The sequence below is a fragment of the Lagenorhynchus albirostris genome, chromosome X, assembly GCF_949774975.1.
Source record: "Lagenorhynchus albirostris chromosome X, mLagAlb1.1, whole genome shotgun sequence".
In the NCBI taxonomy this organism is placed as follows: domain Eukaryota; kingdom Metazoa; phylum Chordata; class Mammalia; order Artiodactyla; family Delphinidae; genus Lagenorhynchus; species Lagenorhynchus albirostris.
The window spans coordinates 542,291-567,066 of NC_083116.1; the positions used below are offsets into that span (position 1 = coordinate 542,291).

General features: G+C 37.3%; 1 protein-coding gene across 1 annotated transcript in view; it reads right to left on the minus strand.

Moving 5' to 3' along the window:
• Positions 1-553: 553 nt before the first annotated feature.
• Positions 554-24,776, minus strand: part of LOC132513661 (phosphatidylinositol-binding clathrin assembly protein-like) — a 37,208-nt gene continuing 12,985 nt past the window's right edge. The window contains exons 9-14 of the mRNA XM_060138171.1: positions 22,354-22,433; positions 17,531-17,661; positions 17,389-17,419; positions 13,766-13,892; positions 1,545-1,651; positions 554-663 (exon numbers count right to left, since the gene is read on the minus strand). Coding sequence (XP_059994154.1) covers positions 651-663; positions 1,545-1,651; positions 13,766-13,892; positions 17,389-17,419; positions 17,531-17,661; positions 22,354-22,433 — 489 coding nt within the window. The 3' untranslated portion in view covers positions 554-650. The remainder of the gene's footprint in view (positions 664-1,544; positions 1,652-13,765; positions 13,893-17,388; positions 17,420-17,530; positions 17,662-22,353; positions 22,434-24,776) is intronic.

Here is a 24,776-nt window from a genome sequence, read left to right on the forward strand (position 1 = left end):
GCTCAGTAATATTCCATTGTATATATGTGCCACATCTTCTTTATCCCTTCATCTGTCTATGGACACTCAGGTTGCTTCCATGTCCTGGCTATTGTAAATAGTGCTGCAATGAACAATGTGGTACATGTCTCTTTTTGAATTATGGTTTTCTCAGGGTATATGCCCACTAGTGGGATTGCTGGGTCATATGGTAGCTCTATTTTTAGTTTTTTAAGGAACCTCCATACTGTTCTCCATAGTGACTTTATCAATTTACATTCCCACCAACAGTGCAGGAGGGTTCCCTTTTCTCCACACCCTCTCCAGCATTTATTGTTTGTAGACTTTTTGATGATGGCCATTCTGACCGGTGTGAGGTGATACTTCATTGTAGTTTTGATTTGCATTTCTCTAATGATTAGTGATGTTGATCAGGAGATTAAGATATTAAGTTTAGTTTTTGATAATTTTGCAGGATAAAGTTTCAAGGCTAACTATTAAAACAAGAGAAAGAGTGCATCACCTCAAAAACACTAAATGAAGAATCTCAAGAGTATTGAATGCGAAAATGGATGTTTATTTTACTTGGAAGAAGTGGATGATTCAATCAGCCTGTAGAGAGATCGTCATTTGTTTTCACCTCTGATTTGGAATCTTTTCGCTTTGGTACCTCATGGATTCTGTCTGTGTGAAAGAAAGACACATGTGTATATCTTTCATTATTTCCACATATTTTTCCTTGTGGTTATGAAATAAATTACAAATAGTTTTACACAAAACTTTGGTCAGTCTTCTCATTATCTAATACTCGAAGCTTTGTCAGGCCTCCTAAAACAAACATTCAGGAACCAGGGGGCCCCAAGTGCATGGACTGAAGGCAGAAACCTTGTAAAGACTCTTCTAGAAAACAACACTCTGAGGCAATGAACACCTGGATCATGACACTTCCCCATACGCTTCAGCTACACCTCATCCATGTTACCACTGCTTGCTTCCACTTCTGTGCTCAAGCTGTTTCCTCTGCCTCTAATGTCAAACTTCTATCATCTATACACCCACTAGTTGAAATTCTCCTTATCATTTGATACACAATGCCCTGAAACCTTTTATCCCTGAATTAATTGTTCCCTCCTTTGACCTCCCATAGTGCTTTGGCTTTCCTATCTGTTTATATGCTTGTGTGTAAAATCATTTCCCCTCTGGGTTGACTGGCTATCCATTTTTAAATATTAGCATTCAACTTAGGTATCACTTCCTTAGGAAAGCTGTGCCTGCAACCTCCAGACTGAGCTACCCACCTCTCCAGCACTGATCTCAGTTGCGTTTGCTGAATGAATGAATAAAAGGCTTGCTGACTAGGTATCAGAACCCAGTTGATGTTTAACAGCACAAGTTTGTAGAGGATTGGCTTTATACAGTTCTGTGTCTCTTTACAATGCTGAAAATGTTAGAATTCTTTTTTCTTCTATGAGACACCAACAATGCACAAAAGATTATAAAACTCTGTTCTAACATGTGACTGCACATGCCTACCAAGTACCTAAGTAACAACAGGTCAAACATACGTTATTTCTTGTGGATGGAGCAGCAGGCTTGCTGTCCTTAAGCCTGGTTGGGTATAAATCATGGGTTGAGGTGCCATTAGGGAAGGAGCTCCAATTGGAGTTGGAACCTATGAATTCAAATGCAAAAGAAAACAAAATAAAAACTTAGTATTTTATTGCTCCCCTAAAACAATAGTACCAAGAAGACAAGTAACCACTCTAGAGCAAATATTACATTTAAAGAATGTCAACTGAAAAGATGCCAGCTGAGTAGTGGCAGACCCTGGAGATAAACGTGAATGACAAACTAGAATTTGAAGTATCAATATTTCACTCAGATGCTGCTGGAATATTCTGCATTCAGAGAAAATGAAATATCACTAGTTTACAAACCAACTGCTTTGCAGTTTATGAAGAAGTAACAGCAACTGGCACTGATGAAGCTGTTGAAAAACCTCCAAAGAAGAAAACAAAAAAGATGACCCAGAGCCATATGAAGTGGAAGGGATATGGTAATATGGGGGTTACTCGTGACTGAGATAAGAACAACGGTGAGCAGGCAGAATCCTTACTGGAAGAGTTTCAAGAGAGAATGAGAGGAAAAAATACAACAAACTAGTGAATATAACAAAAAAGAAGCAAACTCACAGATATAGAGAACAAACTAGTGGTTACCAGTGGGGAGAGGGAAGGGGGAGGGGCAAGAGAGGGGTAGGGGAATAAGAGATACAAACTACTATGTATAAAATAAATTAGCTACAGGGATGTATTGAACAGCACAGGGAATATGCTGTGTATTCACAGCATATTCACAGAATATCCAATATTTTATAATAACTTTAAATAGAGTATAGCCTTTAAAAATTGTGACTCACTATATTGTACACCTGTAACTTGTATAATATTGTACATCAACTGTACTTCAATTTTAAAAAAAACTTCAAACATCATTCAAAGACAAATATCATATGATATCACTTATATGTGGAATCTTAAAAAAATGATACAAATGAAGTTACCTACAAAACAGAAATAGACTCACAGACATCGAGAACAAACTTATAGTTACCGAAGGGTAAAGGCCAGGAGGAGGGATAAATTGGGAGATTGGGATTGACATATACACACTACTATATATAAAATAGATAACTAATAAGAGCCTACTGTATAGCACAGGGAACTCTACTCAGTACTCCATAATGGCCTATACAGGAGAAGAATCTAAAAAAGAGTGGTTATATGTATATGTATGACTGATTCACTTTGCTGTACATCTGAAACTAACACAACATTGTAAATCAACTATACTACAGTAAAAAAAATTTTTTTAAACTTCAAAAAAAAAGAACAGGGAATGAGAGGAAAAGAAGTAGTTACATAGCCTATAGAGAACTATTTTAAGGAATTTTTCAGTAAAGGGATAAAATATACTACTAAATGGTAGTATATTCATATGTGAAATACCACTGAGCCATTATAATTAATGTATTAATTATGTACCAATCTAGACAGATCTCAAAAACATAAATATAAAATAATACCAATTATAATCAATTTTTAAAAATCATTTAGAAGAGTACTACGTACTTTTCCTTAGTAAAAGTATGAAAATGTTCTAGAAGGCCAGACATAAAATTCACAGTCATTGTCTCTGGAGTGGCAGAGAGTGACTGGGACTAGGGATGACCCAAGGAGACTTTGGTCTTATTTGTAAAATTTCATTAAAAAATTATCTGGAAAAATTATGAAAAAATGTTAACATTTAGTAATTCAGAATGTTGAAGCAAGGACATTTGTTATCCCCTATACTTTCCCATATTTTAAACGTTTTTCCAAATTGACACCAACAGCAAAAGCATGAGTGAATTGGTGGTGAGGCTAAAGGACTTCAGAGTTTCCATTACTCATATTACATCACGTGAAATTTATACGACGCACTGAGGCTATAAAAACGAGAACTGGTGATTGCAAACAATTTTTAACTAAGTAAAGAAAATTTATAAATCATGAAAACATTGCCAAATAGGCAGAACAGAAATAACAGACTTAACTAAAATGAGTTAGAAAAAGGTTGGATAAAAAGCCAGAAAAATTCCAGAGAGTATTCTACCTGTATTAAAATTTCCTCCCATTGGAAGCCTTGAACAATGAGAACAAATTCAGCCTTATAAAAGTCCACTTCTTTTTTTACATCCTTAAAGCAGAGTGGAAGTGATCCCAAACAGCAGAATGGCAAACAAAACAAAACAAAATGAAACAGCAAAATCCTTGCAGAAAGGGAAGAAAAACAGAAGCAAACAGTAGCTCATTACTCTTGGAATAAACCAATAATGTAAACTAAACTAAATTATAATTGAATTTCTATTATGTGTATATTGATTATTCCTATTTTGGATCATCTATTAATTCTGGAACAGCTTTCCCTTAACTATTCCACTTTCACAATCCCTTCTCCTCCCCATTTCTAGGGTTCCTTTCTCTATTCCTCACAAAGCCTTTGCTATATTATTTCTCAGAGGGCTACTGTTTCTTTTTCCAATGCAAGAAAAGGATGTGGGTGGATTACCTTCCATTTAAAATTATCCCTATCATGTTTTATTCTATTAGTGCAAACCATGGGGAGTTCTACGTATATCTCCCACTCTTGAGATCTTAAAACTGTTTTTTTGTTGCCATTCTATACATAGGCACTTGCTGTGAAGTCACTGGATAGGCCACTGGTGTGGAACCTTGAAGAAAAGTGTCAATTACTATATAGCACATTTTCTACTACTATTTAATAAGAAACGTTATAAGATACAGAATACTTTCTGCTATATATTAAATATTGAGAATTAATATAGTGAACCATTTACAGCTGGGACAATGATCTTTCCTTGAACATGACAAATACAGGAGGTTTCAGGACTTCCAACCGAAGAGAAATATGAACTTAGCTAAGCAAGAAAGAGTTATGACTTTGTTTTTATGCTACATAAATAAAATAATATTAATAGACAAAATGAAAAAAAGAAAAATTTCAACCACAATCTCACTACCTCCAACAAATAAAACTTTAATTTTTCAATTTTCATTTCCAGTCTTTGGTTATGATATTTTTCACGTGTGGGATAATGTGAAAAATGAAGATAATTTGGCTTTCATCGCAATAGATGAACAGAAGAGTAATACATTTAGTGCTATAGGTGTAACATCAAATTATGTCTGGCTCTCAACCCTGATTTAGTCTCTTTGCCTATATAGGTCAGAACTTTAATCCTTGTCTTAGTCTCTTTATTTACTACTAGGTAATATAACATGAGAGACAAGTGGTCTTTGACTTTAGACATTTGATGCCAGAGTGTTTAGTGACTGCCCAGAAGGACTTGAAAAAAGAGGCAGAAATACATCTTTAATATCAATGTTTCTGATATTTTCCAAAGTTTTCTTATATCCTAGCTCCCAATTCTGCTATTTAAAAATTCTTCTTTTTTTTTTTTTTTTGTGGTATGCGGGCCTCTCACTGTTGTGGCCTCTCCCGTTGCAGAGCACAGGCTCCGACACACAGGCTCAGCGGCCAAGGCTCACGGGCCCAGCCGCTCCGCGGCATGTGGGATCTTCCCGGACCGGGGCATGAACCCGTGTCCCCTGCATCGGCAGGCGGACTCTCAACCACTGCGCCACCAGGGAAGCCCCTAAAAATTCTTCATTCTTGTTATATATCATTTGAGCCAAAATTGATAACTAGCTCATGAATAATTTCTATTCTTGATGATTGTGCCCTATTACCAGGCACTTACCATTAAGCCTTGATATTCAAAGTCTGATCCTTGGACCGAATTATCAACATCAGCTGGGAGCTTTCCGGAAATGCAAAATCTCAATCTCCATCCCAGACCTGTTTCATTTTAACAACACCCCAAGGTGAGACATATGCAGGTTAAAGCTCAAGAATAAGAAAGTGTAGCAAGGGTTTAAAAAGTTCTATCAAGAGAGAAGTATGCCCAGCATGTTCACAATTCCCCCAGCGCATCTTCATTGTTGTTAGGGGGGATGCTTATTCTCCTTGCCTTCCTATTTTCATATCCTTCTCTGAGCACTGAGGGGATTTAATTTAATGGTCTATGTTTCACATACTAGTGGGTGGGAGTACTGTGACACAAAATCACTGGCATCATTACCATCATCACCATCATCATATTTCTAACTAATATTTATTGAGTACTTACTGTGACCTAGGCAGTATTCTAAGCAGTTTACCTCATAAATCCATAAGAAAAAGACAAATAACCAAACCAAAAATAGGTGAAAGCTTGAACAGACATTTCACAAAAAAAGAAAACTTAATGGTTAATAAATATATCAAAAGATACTCAACCAGGTTATGAATTAGACAGATTCCCAAAGGAAAACATACCATGATACCATTAAACACCAGCAAGAATGGCACATTTTACATTATACTATTTATATTTTAATTTTAGGTAGGTATTCATATTTATATATTAATGGAAAATATACATTACTATTATTTTATATTAATAATAAATAATTTAAATTAATAAAATAATGTCAAGTGTTGATGACATTGATAACACTCTTATTCCACTGGTGGGCATATACACTGTTACAGCCATTTTTGAAAACAGATTAAAATTACCCAGTAAACCTAAACCCTATGGCCAAGCAGTTACACTCCTAGGCAGATCCCCTGGAGAAACTCTTGCACATATATACCAAGAGATAGTCAAAAGAATATACATAGCAACCTTGTTAATAATAGCAAACACCTTGAAACAACATACATGTACATGTCCAACATAAATGTCCATACAATGAAATATTATACAATGGTAAGGATGAATTATACCTGCACACACTAACACAAATGAATCTTACCAACATAATACTGATTGAAAGAAGCAGGTCACAAAAGAATATGTACAGTATAATTCCAGTTATAAAGTTCAAAATTGGAAAAACCAACAACACAAAAGAGGACTGAGGTGACTATATAAAAGTGAATAGAAATAAGCAAAAAGAGAAATCTCAGTGAACAGAAGAGAACATTAAATATCTAATTATTAGTCTCAGAGTGATATAAAACCATACTATATTTATGAAAATGGACAGGAAGTTACAGAAAAAGCAGATAATGAGAATGTATTCTTAGAAATTAAAAGCATAACTCATTAAATAAAATGTTTAACTGAAGGGTTGAATAATAGGAGTAGCTGCTTGATATGTTCAGTTGGATATGTTCACTTCATGAAAATTCAATAAAATTTACCAAAGCAGAAACAAGCAAACAAACAAACAAAAACACCACACACTCTCAATGGATGGGATAAATGGCAAATTAAACAGAGATGGAGAGAATCTGTAAATTAGAATACAAATTTGGAGAAAGTACCCAGAATGAAGCACATAGAGATAAGGAGATGGGAAATGTGAGAGAGGTGTTAAGAGACAGACCTAGAAACATCAAGGTAAAAGTAGTTAGAAAAAGACAAAATTTTAAATGCAATAAAACAATTCAGATTAACCGCTCTTTTAGTTTTCTACTGAGGTGTCAGCAGGGCTGCATTCCTTCTGGAGGCTCCAGGAGAAAATCAGTTTAATTGCACTTTCCTTGACTTCTGACCCCCTCACTCTATCTTCAAAGGCAGCAACATGGCATTGCTCTGACCTTACTTCCATCATCACGTCTTTCCCTGACTCTTTTGCCTCCATTTTCTACTTTTATGAACACCTGTGATTATATTGGGTCCACTTGGATAATTCACACTAATCTCCCACTTTTAAGGTAATCTGATTAACAACATTAATTCCATCTACAAACTTAATTCCCCTTTGCCATGTAACCAAACATAATCACAGGTTCTGTGGATTAGGATATGGAAATCTTTGGGGGGGACATTATTCTGTCTACCATACCTATAAAGGTACAGTAAAATAATTAGACTGAAAGCTGACTTGTCAGTGGTGGTGGTAGAAGCCTGAAGAAAGTAGAGTGATATCTTTAGAATACTAAAAGAAAATAACTGTCAAACTAGAAGGGAATACCCAGACAAACAAAACTGAGTTGGCCACCAATTCAGTCTTATTAAAGGAAATGTTAAAGATGTACTTCAGGTGGTCGCCTACAGAAGGTCTAACATGTAATAAGAAATTATGAGAAAGAAAGTGGCAAATAATGTAGTTAAATCTAAACAAACACTGACTCTGTAAAACAGTAAAACTTCTGATTATTTTGTGGTAATTAAAAAAACAAGATATTGACTCATGAAGAAATAGAAAATCTGAATAATAAATCTATAACTAGTAAGGAGATTGAATCACTAATCAAAAACCTCCCAACAAAGAAAAGCCTCAGACCAGATGCCTTCACTGGTGAATTCTACTGAACATTAAAAGAAGAATTAACACTAATTCTTCTCAAACTCTTCCAAAATTTGAAAAGGAGGGAACATTACCGAACTCATTCTATGAGGCCAGCATTACCCTGATACCAAAGCCAAAGACAATACAAAAAATAAAACTATAGACCAATATCCCTTATGAATACTGAGGCAAAAATCCTCAACAAAATACTAGCAAAACAAATTCAGCAGCACATGAAAAGGATTATATACCATGAACAAGTGGGATTTATTCCTGGAATGCTAGGGTAGTTCAACATATGAAAATCAGTGTATCAATAATATGCACCATAAATAGAATGAAGGGAAAAAATAAAATATCAATTGATGCAGAAAAGCATTTAATAAAACTCAACACCGTTCCATGATAAAAGCACTCAATAAACTAGGAATAGAAGGGAACTTCCTCAACATAATAAAGATTATATATGAAAAGACCACAGCTAACATCATGCTCAAGGGTGAAAGCCTGAAAGCTTTCCCCCTAAGATCAGGAACATAACAAGAATGCCCACTTCCACCAATTCTATTCAAAGTATAGCTAGAGCTAAAAAAGAAATCAAAGGCATCAAATTGGAAAGGAATAAGTAAAATTATCTATTTTTGCAGATGACATGATCTTATATTTAGAAACCCTAAAGATTCCACAAAAAAACTGTTAGCACTCATGAATGAATTCAGCAAAGTTACAGGATACAATATCAACACAAAAAAAATCAATCACATTTCTATACACCAGCAATGAACAATCCAAAGAGAAATTAAGAAAACAATTCCACTTACAATGGCAACAAAAGAAATAAAATACTTGGAATAAATTTAGCCAAGGAGGCAAAAGACTTATACACTGACAACTACAACATATTGCTGAAAATAAATTAAAGAAGAAGACCTAAGCAAGTGGAGAGATAGCCCATGTCCATGGATTGGAAGACTTAGTATTGTTAATTTGACCATACTACCCAAAGTGATCTACAGATTCAATCATATCAAAATCCCAATGAATTTGTTTTTAGAAATAGAAAAACCCATCCTAAAATTCATACAGAATCTCAAAGGGCCCTAACTAGCCAAAATAATCTTGAAAAATAAGAACAAAGTTGGAAGACTCATACTTCCTGAATTCAAAAGTTATTACAAAGCTACAGTAATCAAAACAGTGTGGTACTGGCATAAGGACAGACATATAGATCAATGAAATAGAAGAGAGAGCCCAGAAAAAAACCCTTCACATATATAGTCAATTGATTTTTTACAAGGGTGCTAAGATCATTCAATGGGGAAAGAATAGTCTTTTCAACAAATGATGCTGGATATTAATGATGCTGGGACAACTGGATATCCACATGCAAAAGTATGAAGTTGAACCCTTACCTCACAATATATACAAAAATTCAGTCAAAATTGATCAAAGACCTAAACTCAAGAGCTAAAACTGTAAAAATAGAAGAAAACATAGGGGAAAATCTTCATGACATTGCATTTGGTAATGAATTCTTGGATATGATACCCAAAGTATGGACAACAAAAGAAAAAATAGATATATTGGACTTCAGCGAAATTTTAAAAATTTTGTGCATCAAAGGACACTATCAATGGAGTAAAAAGACAACCCAGAGAATGGGAGAAAATATTTGCTAAGCATGTATCTGACAAGGGATTAATATCCAAAACATATAAAGAGCTTGTACAACTCAACAACAAAACAAACAACCCCATTCAAAAATGGCCAAAGGTTTTGAATAGACATTTCTTCAAAGATGATATACAAATGCAAATAAGCACATGAAAAGATGCTCAACATCACTAATCATTAGAATAAGACTCACTTCATACCCATCAGGATGGTTATTATAAGTAAAAAAGAAATCCAGAAAATAATAAGTGTTGGTGAGGTTGTTGGGAAGTTGGAACCCTCATGCATTTCTGGTGGGACTATAAAATGGTTTAGCCACTGTGGTAAACAGTATTGTGATTCCTCAAAGAAATAAATATAGAATTACCATATGATGCAGCGATTCTACCTCTGGGTATATGCCCAAAGAATTGAAAGCAGAGGAGACTCAAAGAGATATTTGTACTCCAATGTTCATAGAAGCATTATTCACATCAGTCAAAAGTTGGAAACAATCCAAATGTCCATCAATGGATGAATGGATAAACAAAACATGGTAAATATGTATGATGGAATATCATTCAGCCTTAAAAAGTAATGAAATTCTGGGGGCTTCCCTGGTGGTGCAGTGGTTGAGAATCTGCCTGCTAGCGCAGGGGACACGGGTTCGAGCCCTGGCCTGGGAGGATCCCACATGCCGCGGAGCAACTAGGCCCGTGAGTCACAACTACTGAGCCTGCGCAGACGTCTGGAGCCTGTGCTCCACAACAAGAGAGGCCGCAATAGTGAGAGGCCTGCGCACCGCGATGAAGAGTGGCCCCCGCTTGCCACAACTAGAGAAAGCCCTCGCACAGAAACGAAGACCCAACACAGCAAAAATAAATAAATTAATTAATAAACAACTTTGAAAAAAAAAGTAATGAAATTCTGATAAATGCTACAACATGGATGAATCCTGAAGACACTATGCTAAGTGAAATAAGCTAGACACAAAAGGACAGATCATGTATGATTCCACTTGTATGAGGTACCTAGAATAGGCAAATTCATAGAGACAGAAAATAGAAAAGTGGTAACCAGGGTGGGATGAATGGAAAGTTATTTTTTAATGGGTAGAGTTTCTGTTTGAGATGATGAAAAAGCTCTGAACCTACAAAATGCTGATGGATACACAACATTTTGAACGCATTTAATGTCACTGAATTGTACACTTCAAATAGGATGATAACTTTTCTGTTATGAATATTTTACCACAATAGCATATGAACTCAGCAGGGAGTATGATCAGGGTTAAAGTCTTCTGAAGTCCTTTTGTTGTTTCAGAGGAAAATATTGATTAACTTTAGACCTTGGTAATTTAACTATGTATGTTGTAGTCTCTAGAGTATAACTTCAAAGGGAAAAGGGAAAAAATGAAAGGAGAAAAAAAAAGAATTTAATCATGGCAAAAGAAGGCAAAAAATAAGAGAGAAAAAAGAAAAATAAGAGAAAAACAGCTTATATTAGAAACATCCAAATATATCCATAATCACATAAAAACACATTAACTAAACTCAGGTTAAAAGACAAGGATTGGATTCTACTTCCAGTTAAAACTGAGTAAGAACAGAAAATCTTCCTCTCTTACTGAACACCTAACTCTAAAACCTGGATAGGATGCACGGTCGGCTATCCGAAAACTCTGAAAAGTAAGTATCAGCAGGTAGATCAGGAAAGAACACCAGAATTCAAAGTACCAGTGAATCTGTAATTTTTCCCTTCCAGCATCATGCACACTGGACTCAAATCAGCCTGAAACCTGGAAGAGATCACTGTTGTGCAGATGAGAAAAAACTCCAGAAGTTCTCTAGCTCTGGCTTGAGTAGCTATAAAGAGAACTCCTAAAGCTCAGACAAAGTCAGAAAAAGCCCTCAGTGGTTTTTCTTTTTCTCCTTTTCCTGCAGCAGTGGCTATGGTGGCAGCAAGGGAAAACTGCAAGAGCCAAATATATGAGGGAGAGGAACTTTCTTCTCCATTAGGTGGAGCTGTGGCTTCATGAAGGGAGGGACAAAAAATGTGTTTTAATTCTCTCTGTCCTACCACTACTTGGAAGCTTGACTTGTTTCAATCACAGAAATGTATGGCGTTTTTGGCCAGATGAAAGAGAATGGGAGCCCCAAGAAACTGGAAAATACTGGAGAGACAGCAGAGATAGAGAGGCTCGGGGAAGCTGGTTGTGGACCTCTGGGTTCATCCGCCCCCTCCCCCCACCTGTACACGGGTAGATGGGATCTTACTGAGCATATACCAAAGACTTTGATTACTAAGCCCCTGGAGAGACCACAGCCCAGGTCCCATGATGACCACTAAGAGCAGAGCAAAGACTGTAGAAACTGAGCTGATACTGGGACCATGGGCCAGAGAAGCGGGCTTGAAGTTGTAGCTTAAACTTAACCAGGTCAAGTGTCTGCTACAGCACAGATATCAACATGCTCCATAATTTAACAAGACCTGGCGTCTTTTAAATTAACGGTCAAAATGTCCAAATGGCACATGAAGAACCATGAAAATCTCAACTTCCATGGAAAAAAGCCATCAACAGACACCAATGATGAGATGACACAGATGTGGGAATTATCTGACAAAGACTTTAAAGTGGTTATTAGACAGATGCCTGAATGAGTCATCACGAACACTCTTGAAACAAGAGTTAAAATAGAAAGCTTCAGCCAAGAAATAGAAAATACAGACTCCATATCAGAAGGTAGATGACAAAGGAAAGATTCAGTGAACCTTAAGATAGACTAATACATCCCTCCAAACCCTTTCTAGGTTCTTAGTCAGCTATGTCCTCAAATCTACTGCAGCAACATAGCCGCACGTCTCCTCAGTACATTTCAAAATTATTTCTTCCCAAATCCTATCAGAATTCTCATTCCTAAATGCACCTCTGCTGCATATCAGGAAAGCAAAGTCACTACGTACTCAAGAGTTAATGTGCAGTTTGTTATATCATTGGACCAATGAAGTTTCGAAGCAAAATCATACAAAAAATAGCAGAAGTGCACATCGTTTAAGTCCTTGGGGCCAGATGTGCTTTGGAATTCGGAATGATTTGTATTTTAGAAAGCTAATTTAGAATTTACACATAGAAGATACTAGTGAACACCCCAGGGGGACTGAAATAGCACCCTGTAATGAAACACACTAATATTTCTGCAGCAAAATGCAAATGCAACATTCGTGTATGACTAGTTACACTTAGTAGGATAAATAATGACTATAGCCTCATTATAGTTCAAGTAAAGTTCTGCAGCCAAAAGAGTTTGTTGCAAACTTAACAAAAAAACTTGCTTTCCAGAGCTTTTTGAATTTTATGTTTGCAGATAATTTATTGGGGACCCATATTTCAACTTTCAACCTGTCAGCAACTCTTACCAACTCTATCTGCAGATCTATCTCTCGAAACTCTTGCTTTAGATCTACTGTCAACATTCTAGCATTCTAGACCAGAGCAGTCTAGATCTCTTGCCTGGATGACTTGAAGAGACTTCTAATTGACTTCCCCAATTTGTGTCTTATTTCCTTACTAACCATCTTCCACACTCCTCCCGGACTAATCTTTCAAAAATGTAAAAGTGATCGTGTTATAGGTTTGGCTCCCCGCTGCTTATAAGACAAAGCCGAAACTCCTATACAAGTTCCTACAAGATCTGACCTCTCTTTAAGCTCGAGATTTATCTCTTGCTGCACCCATCATACATTACACGATAGCCATGTTAAACTACTTCGAGTTCCCTGAATAACCCACCAAGTTTCCATCTGCCAACCAGTTCTTGTCAATTCACCTCATCTCCTTTTTTACCTCATGTTCAGCTTCTTTATAAAAGTAACCAACACACCCTCTAAAGTATTCATTCCACTTGGAATATTCAGTTCCTCTATTTGATGACATGTCTGTCTACCGTTGATCTGTCAGCCCAGTGCCTAAATACCTAATAGGTGTTCAATAAATGTGGAGCAAAATGGTGGAACTCTATAGTTCTCTCCCCACCACAGGATCGACCCTTCCACAAATAGAGGAACAGTTAGTTAGCTTAACATGTCTACAACAAATGTTAGCACAATATATTAAAAGTGATTAAAAAGAGAACATTTCTTGGTCTACCTACTTCTCTAATACAAATGTATATGTTATATGTATATATCAAAAAGGAAAACACGTAATAATACATCACAAACGTTACCATGTGGGAAACTGGAGGAATAGAAATTGGGCTCCAGATGGTTGATACGCAGGTACAGCTATTCAACTGCCAGTTCATTCCACCAGTCATTTCCATCTCTGAGGATTGACACCCCTTCACGTCCGATCTAAAATGAGATGTATAAACCAGCCCATTTGGGGAAATGACAAATCTACCATTTAAACATCTCGTCAGGATATAGCCTTTGAGACAATGTTTATGGCTATCAACAGGTAAAATATAATAGGAAGGAATCACAAGAAAAGATTATAAAAAGACCACTGGCTATTTTCTATATTAAGTTATCATTACAAAACTAAATATTTCAGCTTACTTTTTATAGATAATGCCAAATTTAAATTTCCCACTAACAAAGTTTGAGAGTTCATAGAAGGAATTCAATAGTAGCAGTTGCCCATTTAAAAAAGTGACTTGAACAAATACGTTTAATTCTAAACTATTTTAATAGTTTATATAGAAAGGAAAAAAACCTAGTATTCCCCATGGTGGTGGGTCAAAGGGCACTAGAGTAAGAAACAGAAGTATTGCATTCTGAGGTTCACCAGGCTATTAGCTAGCTGTGTAACCTTGACTAAATAACTTAACCTCTTTCCTTATTTGTAAAATTGGGATAAACTATGCTTCATAGAATTAGAGTTATTAAGAGAATAAATAATACAAGATGCGTAATATTTTGTATAAATAAGAAAATAACTAGAAACAAAAGGAAACAGACTCTCATTGAACATTTATTCTTACTAGGCTCTGTTAGGTGCTTTCACAATCTTAAATATCATTTAACTTTCATAACAACTATGTGAAGTAGGCATTATAAATTCTCATTTTATGGATGAGGAAACAGACTCAGAGAAGGGAAATATCTTGCTCAAGGTCTTACAGTTAATTAATGGCAGGACTAGGAGTCTACATTCTATGCCAGTGGTTAAGATTATTATCCCTGTTTTCTACATCTATTTCAACTCCTCTACCAAATTATGTAATAATCTATTCCACATACACTTTAGTTTTAATTCTAAGAAATGGTTCTTGTATCTAAAAGCTCATATTTATTCTGTATTCATCATTTGACTTATTGAAATTTAGTTTTTATCCACGTGATGCACAGTTTAAAAAGTCAACCAGTGCTAAAAGATCTAAAACCCAAAATACCAGTCACCGCTTCCCCTTCGCAGAAGTAGCCACACTTTTCCTTATGGTATTTAATTCCATAATCCCAAAGAATCTCTGTATCTCAATTTTCACATATGTGAAATGTGGATTCATTGCATTCATTCAACAAACATCCATTCAATATCTACTAGATGCCAGGCACCATCCTTGGTGCTTGGAATATATAAAACAGATGAAACTATTTGCTTTCATGGAGCTTGTGATCTAGTGGAAATAATAACTTTCTCAAGTAGAAAGACTGAGTTATTATGTGTAAAATACTTAGAATGAACAGTATGTCTCAGAGTAAACAATAAATGTTAGCACCAAATAACATGTCATTTTGAGTTTTTCCAGGAAACATCTCCCCTGGAGCTCTACATCCTTCGGTTCCATTCTAACTGGCTGCTGTACAAGTAAATATAACTTCCATTGTTCTTATACTGCAAATTCCCTCCACCTCTCACTTAAGTAGAGTACTCTGTTTCCCTGAATCCCATGTGCTCCTCTTTCTTAGTTTACTTCTCTGTTTTGTTGGAGCACACCTTGTAGGATCTTCCTAAGCAAAGGTGCATGGCAGGTAATTTTTTTTAAGATTTTGGGTGTCTGGAAACTCTATCCCTTGTATTTCCTCGAGAGCTTGTCTCAGTACAGAATTCCATCCATGTAGTAGCTCAGGCCAAAAACCTAAGCACCATCCCTTGGTCCCGCTTTTCTCCTCACCTCTGACAGCAACTGCTATCAACTCTACCCCAGAACATGTGCCAGGTGCATCCACTTCCATTATGCCTAACCTCTACTACTACCATGCCAGACAGGGCGTTTCATATGGCACACTCAAAAAGAAAAGGAACACTGTACAGGTAGTGGAATTTTTTAATATATTCCTGGATTTTATTTGTGAATATTTTATTTAGAATTCTGACATCTATAATGAATATATGAGCTTAGTCAGCACTTTCTTCTATCTTTACTGGGCTTTCATATTAAGGTCATGTCACTTCATACACTGAATTGGAGATCTTCCTTTTTTTCTACATAGCCTGGAATTGAAATTTCCTATTCTTTAAGGATAGATAAAGCTCTACTCTATGTGGCAATTGGTCTATGCATGTTTCTGTTTCTTCTTGGATGAATTTTGTCATTATATTTTGCTTGGAAATCATCAATTTCCTTTAGATTTTCAAATATGTTGTTACCAAACAGCTGCACAAAGTATTCACTTATAGTTACTTTAATCTCTCCTACGTCTGTGGTTACGTCAGCTCTCTTATTCCTCATGTTGTATACTTTTACATTCTCTTTTCGGTTGAATCAGAGGACCTCATTTTATTGGACTTTAAAGAAATAAGTTCAAAATTTATTTTTCTTTGCAATTTTATTAATTTAAGCTTTTATCTTCATAAATTTTATCTTCCTAATATATTTTTATTAACTTATATCTATCTTCTTAAGACAAAACTAAATTCTTGTTAATTTATCTTTTTTAACAATGATGAAACTTTTTCTGTTCAGCTTTCACAGTGCCCCATTAGCTTTGGTATGAAGTTCTCTTTTTCATTACCTTTAGATAGTTAACTTTCCTTTTGATTTCCTCTTTGGCAAAAGGATGATATTTTTGAATTTATAAGTAGTTAAGATTTTCATGGTCAACTTTTCATTAAGTAGTTATAATTTTATTGGATTATGAGAGAATGTAGCCCATAAAATTGTTTAGGAGTTTTTACAGGTTTTCTTTGTGATTGCTTTGAAGAAAATGAACATTCTGTGTGTGTGTGTACACTTAGGTTTATTATTTATTTATTATATATTATTTAAATTCCTCTGTGTCCTTTCTTGTTTTGTCTACTAAATTTGTCCAACGATGAAAGAGGTGGTTTGAAACTGCCCATTTTAACTGTACTTTTCTCAAGTTCTCCATGCATTTCTAATAGTTTTCACTTTATGTATTCACCTTTGTGCATAAACTGTTAAGACTGTTGTATCTCCCCCTAAATAGTGTCTTATTCTGTTCACTGCCTTTAACCTTACATTCTACATTATTTGTCGTTAATATTGCTTCGGCCTTCCTTTGGTTTCCACTTGCCTGGGTTTTTTTTGTTTGTTTTGGGGTTTTTTTTGGCTGAAAATGTAGGGAAGCACTCACTGAAGTAACATTGATTACCTTACGATGCTGAGGCACTCCAACTGGTAGTTTCATTGTCTTTGTTTAATAAAATAAAAAATTATTACTCATTTAATACAGTTTATATCATAAAGTAAGAAAAGAACCAAGAATACAAAGAACTATGAGGAATGCCAACATTTAAGATGTGCTTAGAAAAACATCCTTCAGATGAACCATGAAGGGTTAAACCTACGTTAAAAATAACTCTTTTCAGGTATGAGTCTCATCCGTCCCTTCCTCTAACATGTATTTATTGGCTGTCTTTTTTAAATAATAAAAAACTTACCTGTTGACTGGGCTTTCTCCAAAGTCAAGATCTGTTTTGTAAAACAAACACAAATTTTACATTATTTTTATATAAATACTTTTTCTTAAAATGCATTTAAAAAATATATATCTCAAATATTAAATTAAAAATAGATGCTTACTTCTTACAGGGCTAACCAGTGAGCCATCCAGGTTGTTTGCTATAACACTTCCACTTTGCTGTCTGGCTGCAATACACTTGGGGACTTGTGAAGGCAATGCCAGTTGTAACATATCACATAGAGGAAACAATCTGAAAATAAGAGACAGAATCAGATGAAAACCTAAACCAAATTTCTATCAATACAGTAATTATATATATATATATATATATATATACACACACATATATGTACCTTCCCATTACAAAGCAACAGGACTTCAATTTATTAGGTTAATTGGTATAAATAAGGTCGTTTAAAATGATTAATTAAATAAATTTTAATTGAGCACTTGTGTGCTAGACACTGTACTAGGTGCTAAAGATACAGTTGTGAACAAAGAAGATAAAAATCTCTGCCTTCATTTAGCTTACGTTCTATTGGAGACAGAAGATAAGCAAGACAAATAAAGTACATAATATGTTAGATCATGATACGTGCTAAGGAAAAAATATCAGGGAAAGGATTATGATATGCTGGTGGGAGAGTGGGCACTTAAATGCTAGACAGGAAAGGCTCACTGAGAAGGGAACTTTTAAGTAAAGAGCTGAAGCATGTAAAGGAGTGAACTGTGTGGATCCAGCAGAAGGAACAGCATGCACAAAGGTCCTGAGGAAAGAGTGTGCTTGGTGTGTTTGAAGAACGCGGAGGAGGCCATGGAGGGGTTCGTAAGGAATTGTAAAGACCTTGGTCCGCCCAACTGTTTTACTCTTCCAGCTCCAGCCTTTTCTCTAGTACTCTCCTCTCCTGGCACCCGTCCTCTAGCTCAGTCCTCTGTCCCACCCACCTTCCTCATTCCTTCACATTGGTCCTAGTCACATTCTTCCTAGAAGAAATGAGTTGCTATTTGCCATTAACTGAGGTGGGGAAAACCATGGATAAAGCAGGTCTGGGGTCAAGTATCAAAAGCTTAGTTTTGGACACACTGAGTTTTGGAACCCTACTAGACATTCAAGTGCTACCACGGAATAGACACTTGGATATACAACCCTTGAGTTCAGGAGGTATGGCTGGAGCTGGAGATAATAATTTGGGAGTTCTTATCATGTAAATGGTATTTAAGGCCATGAGCTTGGATGAGGTCATCTAGGAAATGCGTGCATATAGATAAAGAAGAGAAATGAGGACGAATCCGTGGGAAACAGTCTAAAAAGTAGCCAAGAGTTAGATAAGAAGAAAACCAAGATGCAAACTGAAGAAAGCATGTCAAAGAAGAGGGAGTGATGAACCATGTCCAGTAAGATGAAGACTGATGAAATTATCATCGGATTTGCAACCTAGAGGTCACTGGTGACTTTGACTAAAGCAAACGGGAAATGTTAGCACACCTTTCTTAGTAACTGTAAGAACAAGCAGCGAAAATAATCAATGAAGATATAGAGGATTTGAGCAACAGAATTAAAAACCTCAAAAGGATACAGTTTTCAATGGCACATGAAACTTCTACCAAAAAAAAAAAAAAAGGTTATATGCTAGGCCATGAAGTATCAACAAATTCCAAAGGACTGAAATACAGAGAAGGTTCTCTGACACAGTGCAAGTAAGCACTATGTCAACAACAAAATTCAATAACAAAAGAAAAAGATAATTAGAAGGCCCCCATATACATGAAATTTTAAAAATACACTTCTAAGCAATACATGGGTCAGGTCCTGTTCTAAGCACTCTACATTTCTATTGACTCATTTATCCTGACAGCAACCTTCTGAGGATAAGCAAGCGGAGGCACAGAGAGGTTAAGTGATCTACCCAAAGTCACACAGTCCATGAATGGTAGAGTGAAAATTAAAGTCAAGTATTCTGGTTCCATGGCCAGTATTTTTAAATCACAGTGATTGAAGATAAAAAGTGGTTTCAGCTGCCCACAGGATTCTTCAACACAACTGGCTCAAGCAATGACTATTAGGCAACCTAGGCTAAGTCCTCAGGACAGCATGCGCAGACATCACCAGAAGCCAGTTTTGGGCTGTTGGGAACCAAGCCCAGAGGCCTTTATAACACCATAATAGTACTTCCCCTCCTCCCCCTCTACCCTACTTGGGATTCACATTCACATCAGACTGAATCCACAGCATGTCAACCACTACATTTAACCTTATAATGATTCCCAAACCATAGGGCCTCAGAAAAACAGTCCTTTTGGAAATGAAGCAAATGTACAGTTTTTGCTATACATACTGTTTTAAACAAAGGACTTATGTTCATCATAGTTTTGGTCAAACTCACCCATCGAAAATGCAGAAAGTGTGTCCATTGAGAAAATATGCACAAAAGAAAAAAACATTTTTTTTTTTTTTTTTTTTTGCGGTACGCGGGCCTCTCACTGTTGTGGCCTCTCCCGTTGCGGAGCACAGGCTCCGCACGCGCAGGCTCCGCGGCATGTGGGATCTTCCCGGACTGGGGCACGAACCCGCGTCCCCTGCATCGGCAGGCGGACTCTCAACCACTGCGCCACCAGGGAAGCCCCAGAAAAAAACATTTAAAATAGATAAAGTTTAAGTCTTCAAGTTAAATTAAGAGCAAACAAATTCTAAGACATATAACCCTATGATAGTATAGCTCATTATTACAGGGATTTTCGTCTAGCATAGAGGGTCAAGTAACATCACTGAATCAAAATCAACCATTAAAAAACAGAATATGGCTGATTTTGAGCAGTTGCACACCAGGAAATGTATAACAGCCAGCTCCCCAGGAAAAGGCCTGTTTTATACTGTTTGTCCATTTTTGTGGTATACATACTTCCATCATAGCCAATTTCAAGTTGCCAATGTGTCATCAACCAGCTTTCAAATTTCCTGACTAAGAGGCAAACTAACCTTAGGAGCTTACCAAGGACTTCCCTGGTAAGCACGACAAGGTCTGTACACAGACATTACTCCGGATTTATGTATGTCTTATTTTTTTTTTGTAAAATTTATCTTTTAAGTAGTAATTATTTGCACATTTTATTCATTTCTCAGATATCCTTCCAGAAGTATTCTTTAAGAAATGAAATAAACATATATATTCTTTCTTTTTGTTTTGAAAAAGAAAAAGTGGTAGCATACTATGCACTGTTTCCCACCTTGCTCATTTTCTATCTAACAATACACGTTGGAGACCATTCCATTCTGGTACATTAAAACAAGACTCTTATGAAGAGTCATTTTGTTATTACAATGTTGTAATGTTCAATATGTCATTTCACAACTATGAATATATATATGGGATAAATTCCTAGAAATGAAGTTGCTGGGTCAAAGACTGCTTTAGGAAGAGGCAGCAGACATAGTAGGTGGTTAGGAAATGTAAGAATTAAAGGTTCTAATCCTGCCCTCAATTATCACATACAATAGTGTTATATTAGCTTCAAGCCAAGCTCTGCTTGCTGAAGCTTTCACAACTGGACAATTTGGGATGGAGGGAATCAATGCATGCTGCACACTGAAGAGATCACAAGAAAGATGAATAGAGTCACATATATCCTACCCAGCTGAGCCTGCATTTCTTTCATTCACTCATCTATCCATCCACCTATCAATCTATCCATCCAACTATATACTAACTACACATCCATCTATGATAAAGAGATAATTAAGAAATAGTCAACAGGGCTTCCCTGGTGGTACAGTGGTTAAGAATCCGCCTGCCAATGCAGGGGACACGGGTTCAAGCCCTGGTCCGGGAAGATCCCACATGCTGCAGAGCAACTAAGTCCGTGCGCCACAGCTACTGAGCCTGCGCTCTGGAGCCCGTGTGCCACAACTACTGAAGCCCATGTGCCACAACTACTGAGCCTGCGTGCCACAACTACTGAAGCCCACGCACCTAGAGCCCATACAGCCCAACAAGAGAAGCCACCACAATGAGAAGCCCGTGCACCGCAACGAAGGCCCAACGCAGCCAAAAATAAATAAAATAAATAAATTTATTTAAAAAAAGAAATAGTTAACAGACTTGGCTAGTAGAGATTGATCATATAAATCAATTACAATCAACATAACCGTAAAAAGTGGAGTGAATGAATAATACATGACCCTTATAGAAATTTTCACAATACTGAAAAGTACAAACAGAAAACTGAAATCAACCATAATTTTTCCACTCAGAAATAGCTAATGTGAACATTTTTGAAGTGATATACCTCAAAGTTTATATTATTCAATTTGTGTATGTGTGCACATATAGAGGAGTATGTGTATGTGGGTATGTGTATATGTATGCATACACACACATTCATCTTGAATGTTACTATGCACAACAGTTATTCTCACTAGGGGAGTCCCTAAGGGAAGAAATCAAATTCTTCAAAGAGGGGTTATTCAAGTGCCAACTTCTGACTTTGAGAATCACTCAGTATAACAAAAGATGTTCCTTTGGGAAGCAGACCATGCTGTGAAGCGTATGGAATCCCACAAAAGACTGAAATACTCTATCCCATATTATCATTTAAAATGGCTGTATAGGCTTCCCTGGTGGTGCAGTGGTTGAGAGTCCGCCTGCCGATGCAGGGGACGCGGGTTCGTGCCCCGGTCTGGGAAGATCCCACATGCCGCGGAGCGGCTGGGCCCGTGGGCCATGGCCGCTGAGCCTGCGCGTCCGGAGCCTGTGCTCCGCAGTGGGAGAGGCCATAGCAGTGACAGGCCCGCGTACCGCAAAAAAAAAAAAACAAAAAATGGTTGTATAGCATTCCACCATATTCAAAGCCCGTAATTTATTCAGTCACTGTGATGTTGCTAAAATGAGAGAAATTATTTAGATGAAAACAGAATTAACCTATATTAAGACATTTATCAACTTACCTATAAGCAGGTAAAACGTCAATTTTCTCTTCCAAAGAAGCTAAATGCTGTTTTAGTGCTTCAAGTAAACTGCAGGGTACCTAAAAATAAAGTTATTAGGAAAAAAGTTGTTTTTTGATGATAGATAGTTCTTAGCAAATTCATACTCTCCTATATCATAAAAAGATTTTGAAAATATTAAGACACCTGTATAGCAAATGATTAAAGCTAAATAATTGCTAGAAGTAAATTCATTATTAAAAGTAGCATCTTGGTATCAAATCACATTTTCAAACTGTATTTTTACATACATTTTTAAAAAAACAATAAAAGAGCATCTTAAAATGATCAATGGGCTGCTAAAATATGTATTTCCTTTGGAGAAGACATTGGGCTTAAAATCATTCATTACTTATGGTTCCTTCATGAGTCACCAGATTACTGAATAAATTTAAGTAAAACATTAAGCCTACTGGGGAAGAGGGAGAGAGAATCTCACTCACGGTCTCTGATCTCTCCTGAAATGTCACCTCCTCAACTGGGATTTCCTTGGCTATCCTAGATAAAATAGTACCTACCAACAGTCTCTTTACCCTCACTAAGTTTTCTTTTTCTTCATGGCAATTATCTTCCCTGAGATTATAGGTTTCTTTCCGTGTATGTTTATTATCCGTCTCCTTGCAATAAAATATAAAACTCCACGAAGACAGAGATTTTGTGTGTTTTGTTCACTGTAGACTGGAGCTTCCCAGGTCATGAAGCAGCTAGGTTGTTTGTTTTTGCTTGTGGCTCCAGTCTACAGGTATCAAATAATCAAACAAATAAATGTAAAATGCAAGTTGTGAAAAGTACTGTGAAAGAGAGGTGCATGATAGGTAGTGTTTAAGTAAGTGAATGTGACCAAGTCAGGGATGTCAGAGAAGTAAGCACTCCTGAACAAAGTAACAACTGAGCTGAGAGCTGAAGGATATCCAGGAGAAAAGTAGGATACTAGGAGAGGAATGAGCATGGCAGGAGGGCATATGGCACAGGCCACGAGTAAAGGTGAACCATGTTGCCAAGGGGAGCGTGGAGGAGATGAAGCTGGGAGGGATTCGACGATGCAAGACCTTAAAATCAACGCAATGTTGTGGAGTTTGGACTTTAACTTGAGAATACCGGATGACTTTGAAGTGAGGAGTGATCTGTATTTTGGCAGTTCTCAGATCAGCATTCTGGTTGCATTGCGTAAAAGAAACAGCAGGGGGCAGATATATGGGGAAGCGAAAGGATCCGAGTTGAAGCTAGGATGATGGTGTGGTGGCAAAGACGGACACAGATGCTGCTGAGCTAGCAGCTGGAGAAGGGTTTAATGAAGGAACTGTTCACAGAGGTGTGGACAGGGCTGAGGGACCATTCTGAGAGGAAAAGGGAGTGCTATGAATGACAATAATGGCACAAGAGGTATACACACTCAGAGGAGCCTGGATACCACTCAGTGTAGACGGGCTGCCGGGCTGAGGCATCCAAGCAGAAATCTGCTCAGAGGGATTTCCTGCTGGACCACATATGAGGACCAGGAGAAGATCTCCCTAGGGACGCCTCTTGACCATGTGGGCACCCTGAACACAGAGGAATTGGAGAATCTGTTCCTTGCCAGAGCTCACAGGCCCCTCAGCAGCAGGGAGACCAGGAAGTCTGGAGTCCAGAGTGAGCTTCAAAGGTTCAAACATACTAGACGGGAAAGAGGGGTGGAGGGACCCCAAGATGATCAGGGGACTCCCAGCATCACCAGGGCAAACACACAGAGCATTTTTCGTTCATTCATTCAGTCACTCAATAAATATATAACAAAATAATAAATAAATAGAAGTTGTCACTACTTGCACAATGTTGGTTGGCAACATTCTTTTTCATCCCATGTGCTTTCAGATAATTCACCGACAGCTATAAATCTGTGGCAATGCTGTCACCCGTGATTAGCAGAACCCCGCTCAGAACGACCGAAAACTTAAAAGGCCCCAAAACGGTGCTTCCCAGCGAAACGGTAGGCGTGAGGCTGTCAGAGCTCTTCCGTGAGGCACACAGTGGCCCTCCGCCCACCCAAACTGCGGCTATGCTAAGGCGAAGCTGGTACCCAGCAGGGTGGAACCATCTGGTAGGTCCCCGAGTTTGTGCCCCTGGAGCTCTGATGAGGGGTGTGGCCCAGAGACGTAGGTTTGAACGGCTCTGGTGAAAAATAAACGTGCATCGAATGGCAGACAGAGCAGACGCTGCTATGCGAGTTTCTGGGAGTCGCGCTCAACACGAACGGCAGGCGACGGTGGAAAGAAGAGGCATAGACACAGGCAGACACACCAGACGGCCACTTGCAGAAGGAAGCCCTGTGAGCCCTAGACAGTGTTGAAACTAAGGAGGAAGGACAAGCCCAGGAAAGGAGGGAGACGCCCCTTCAGAAGACACAA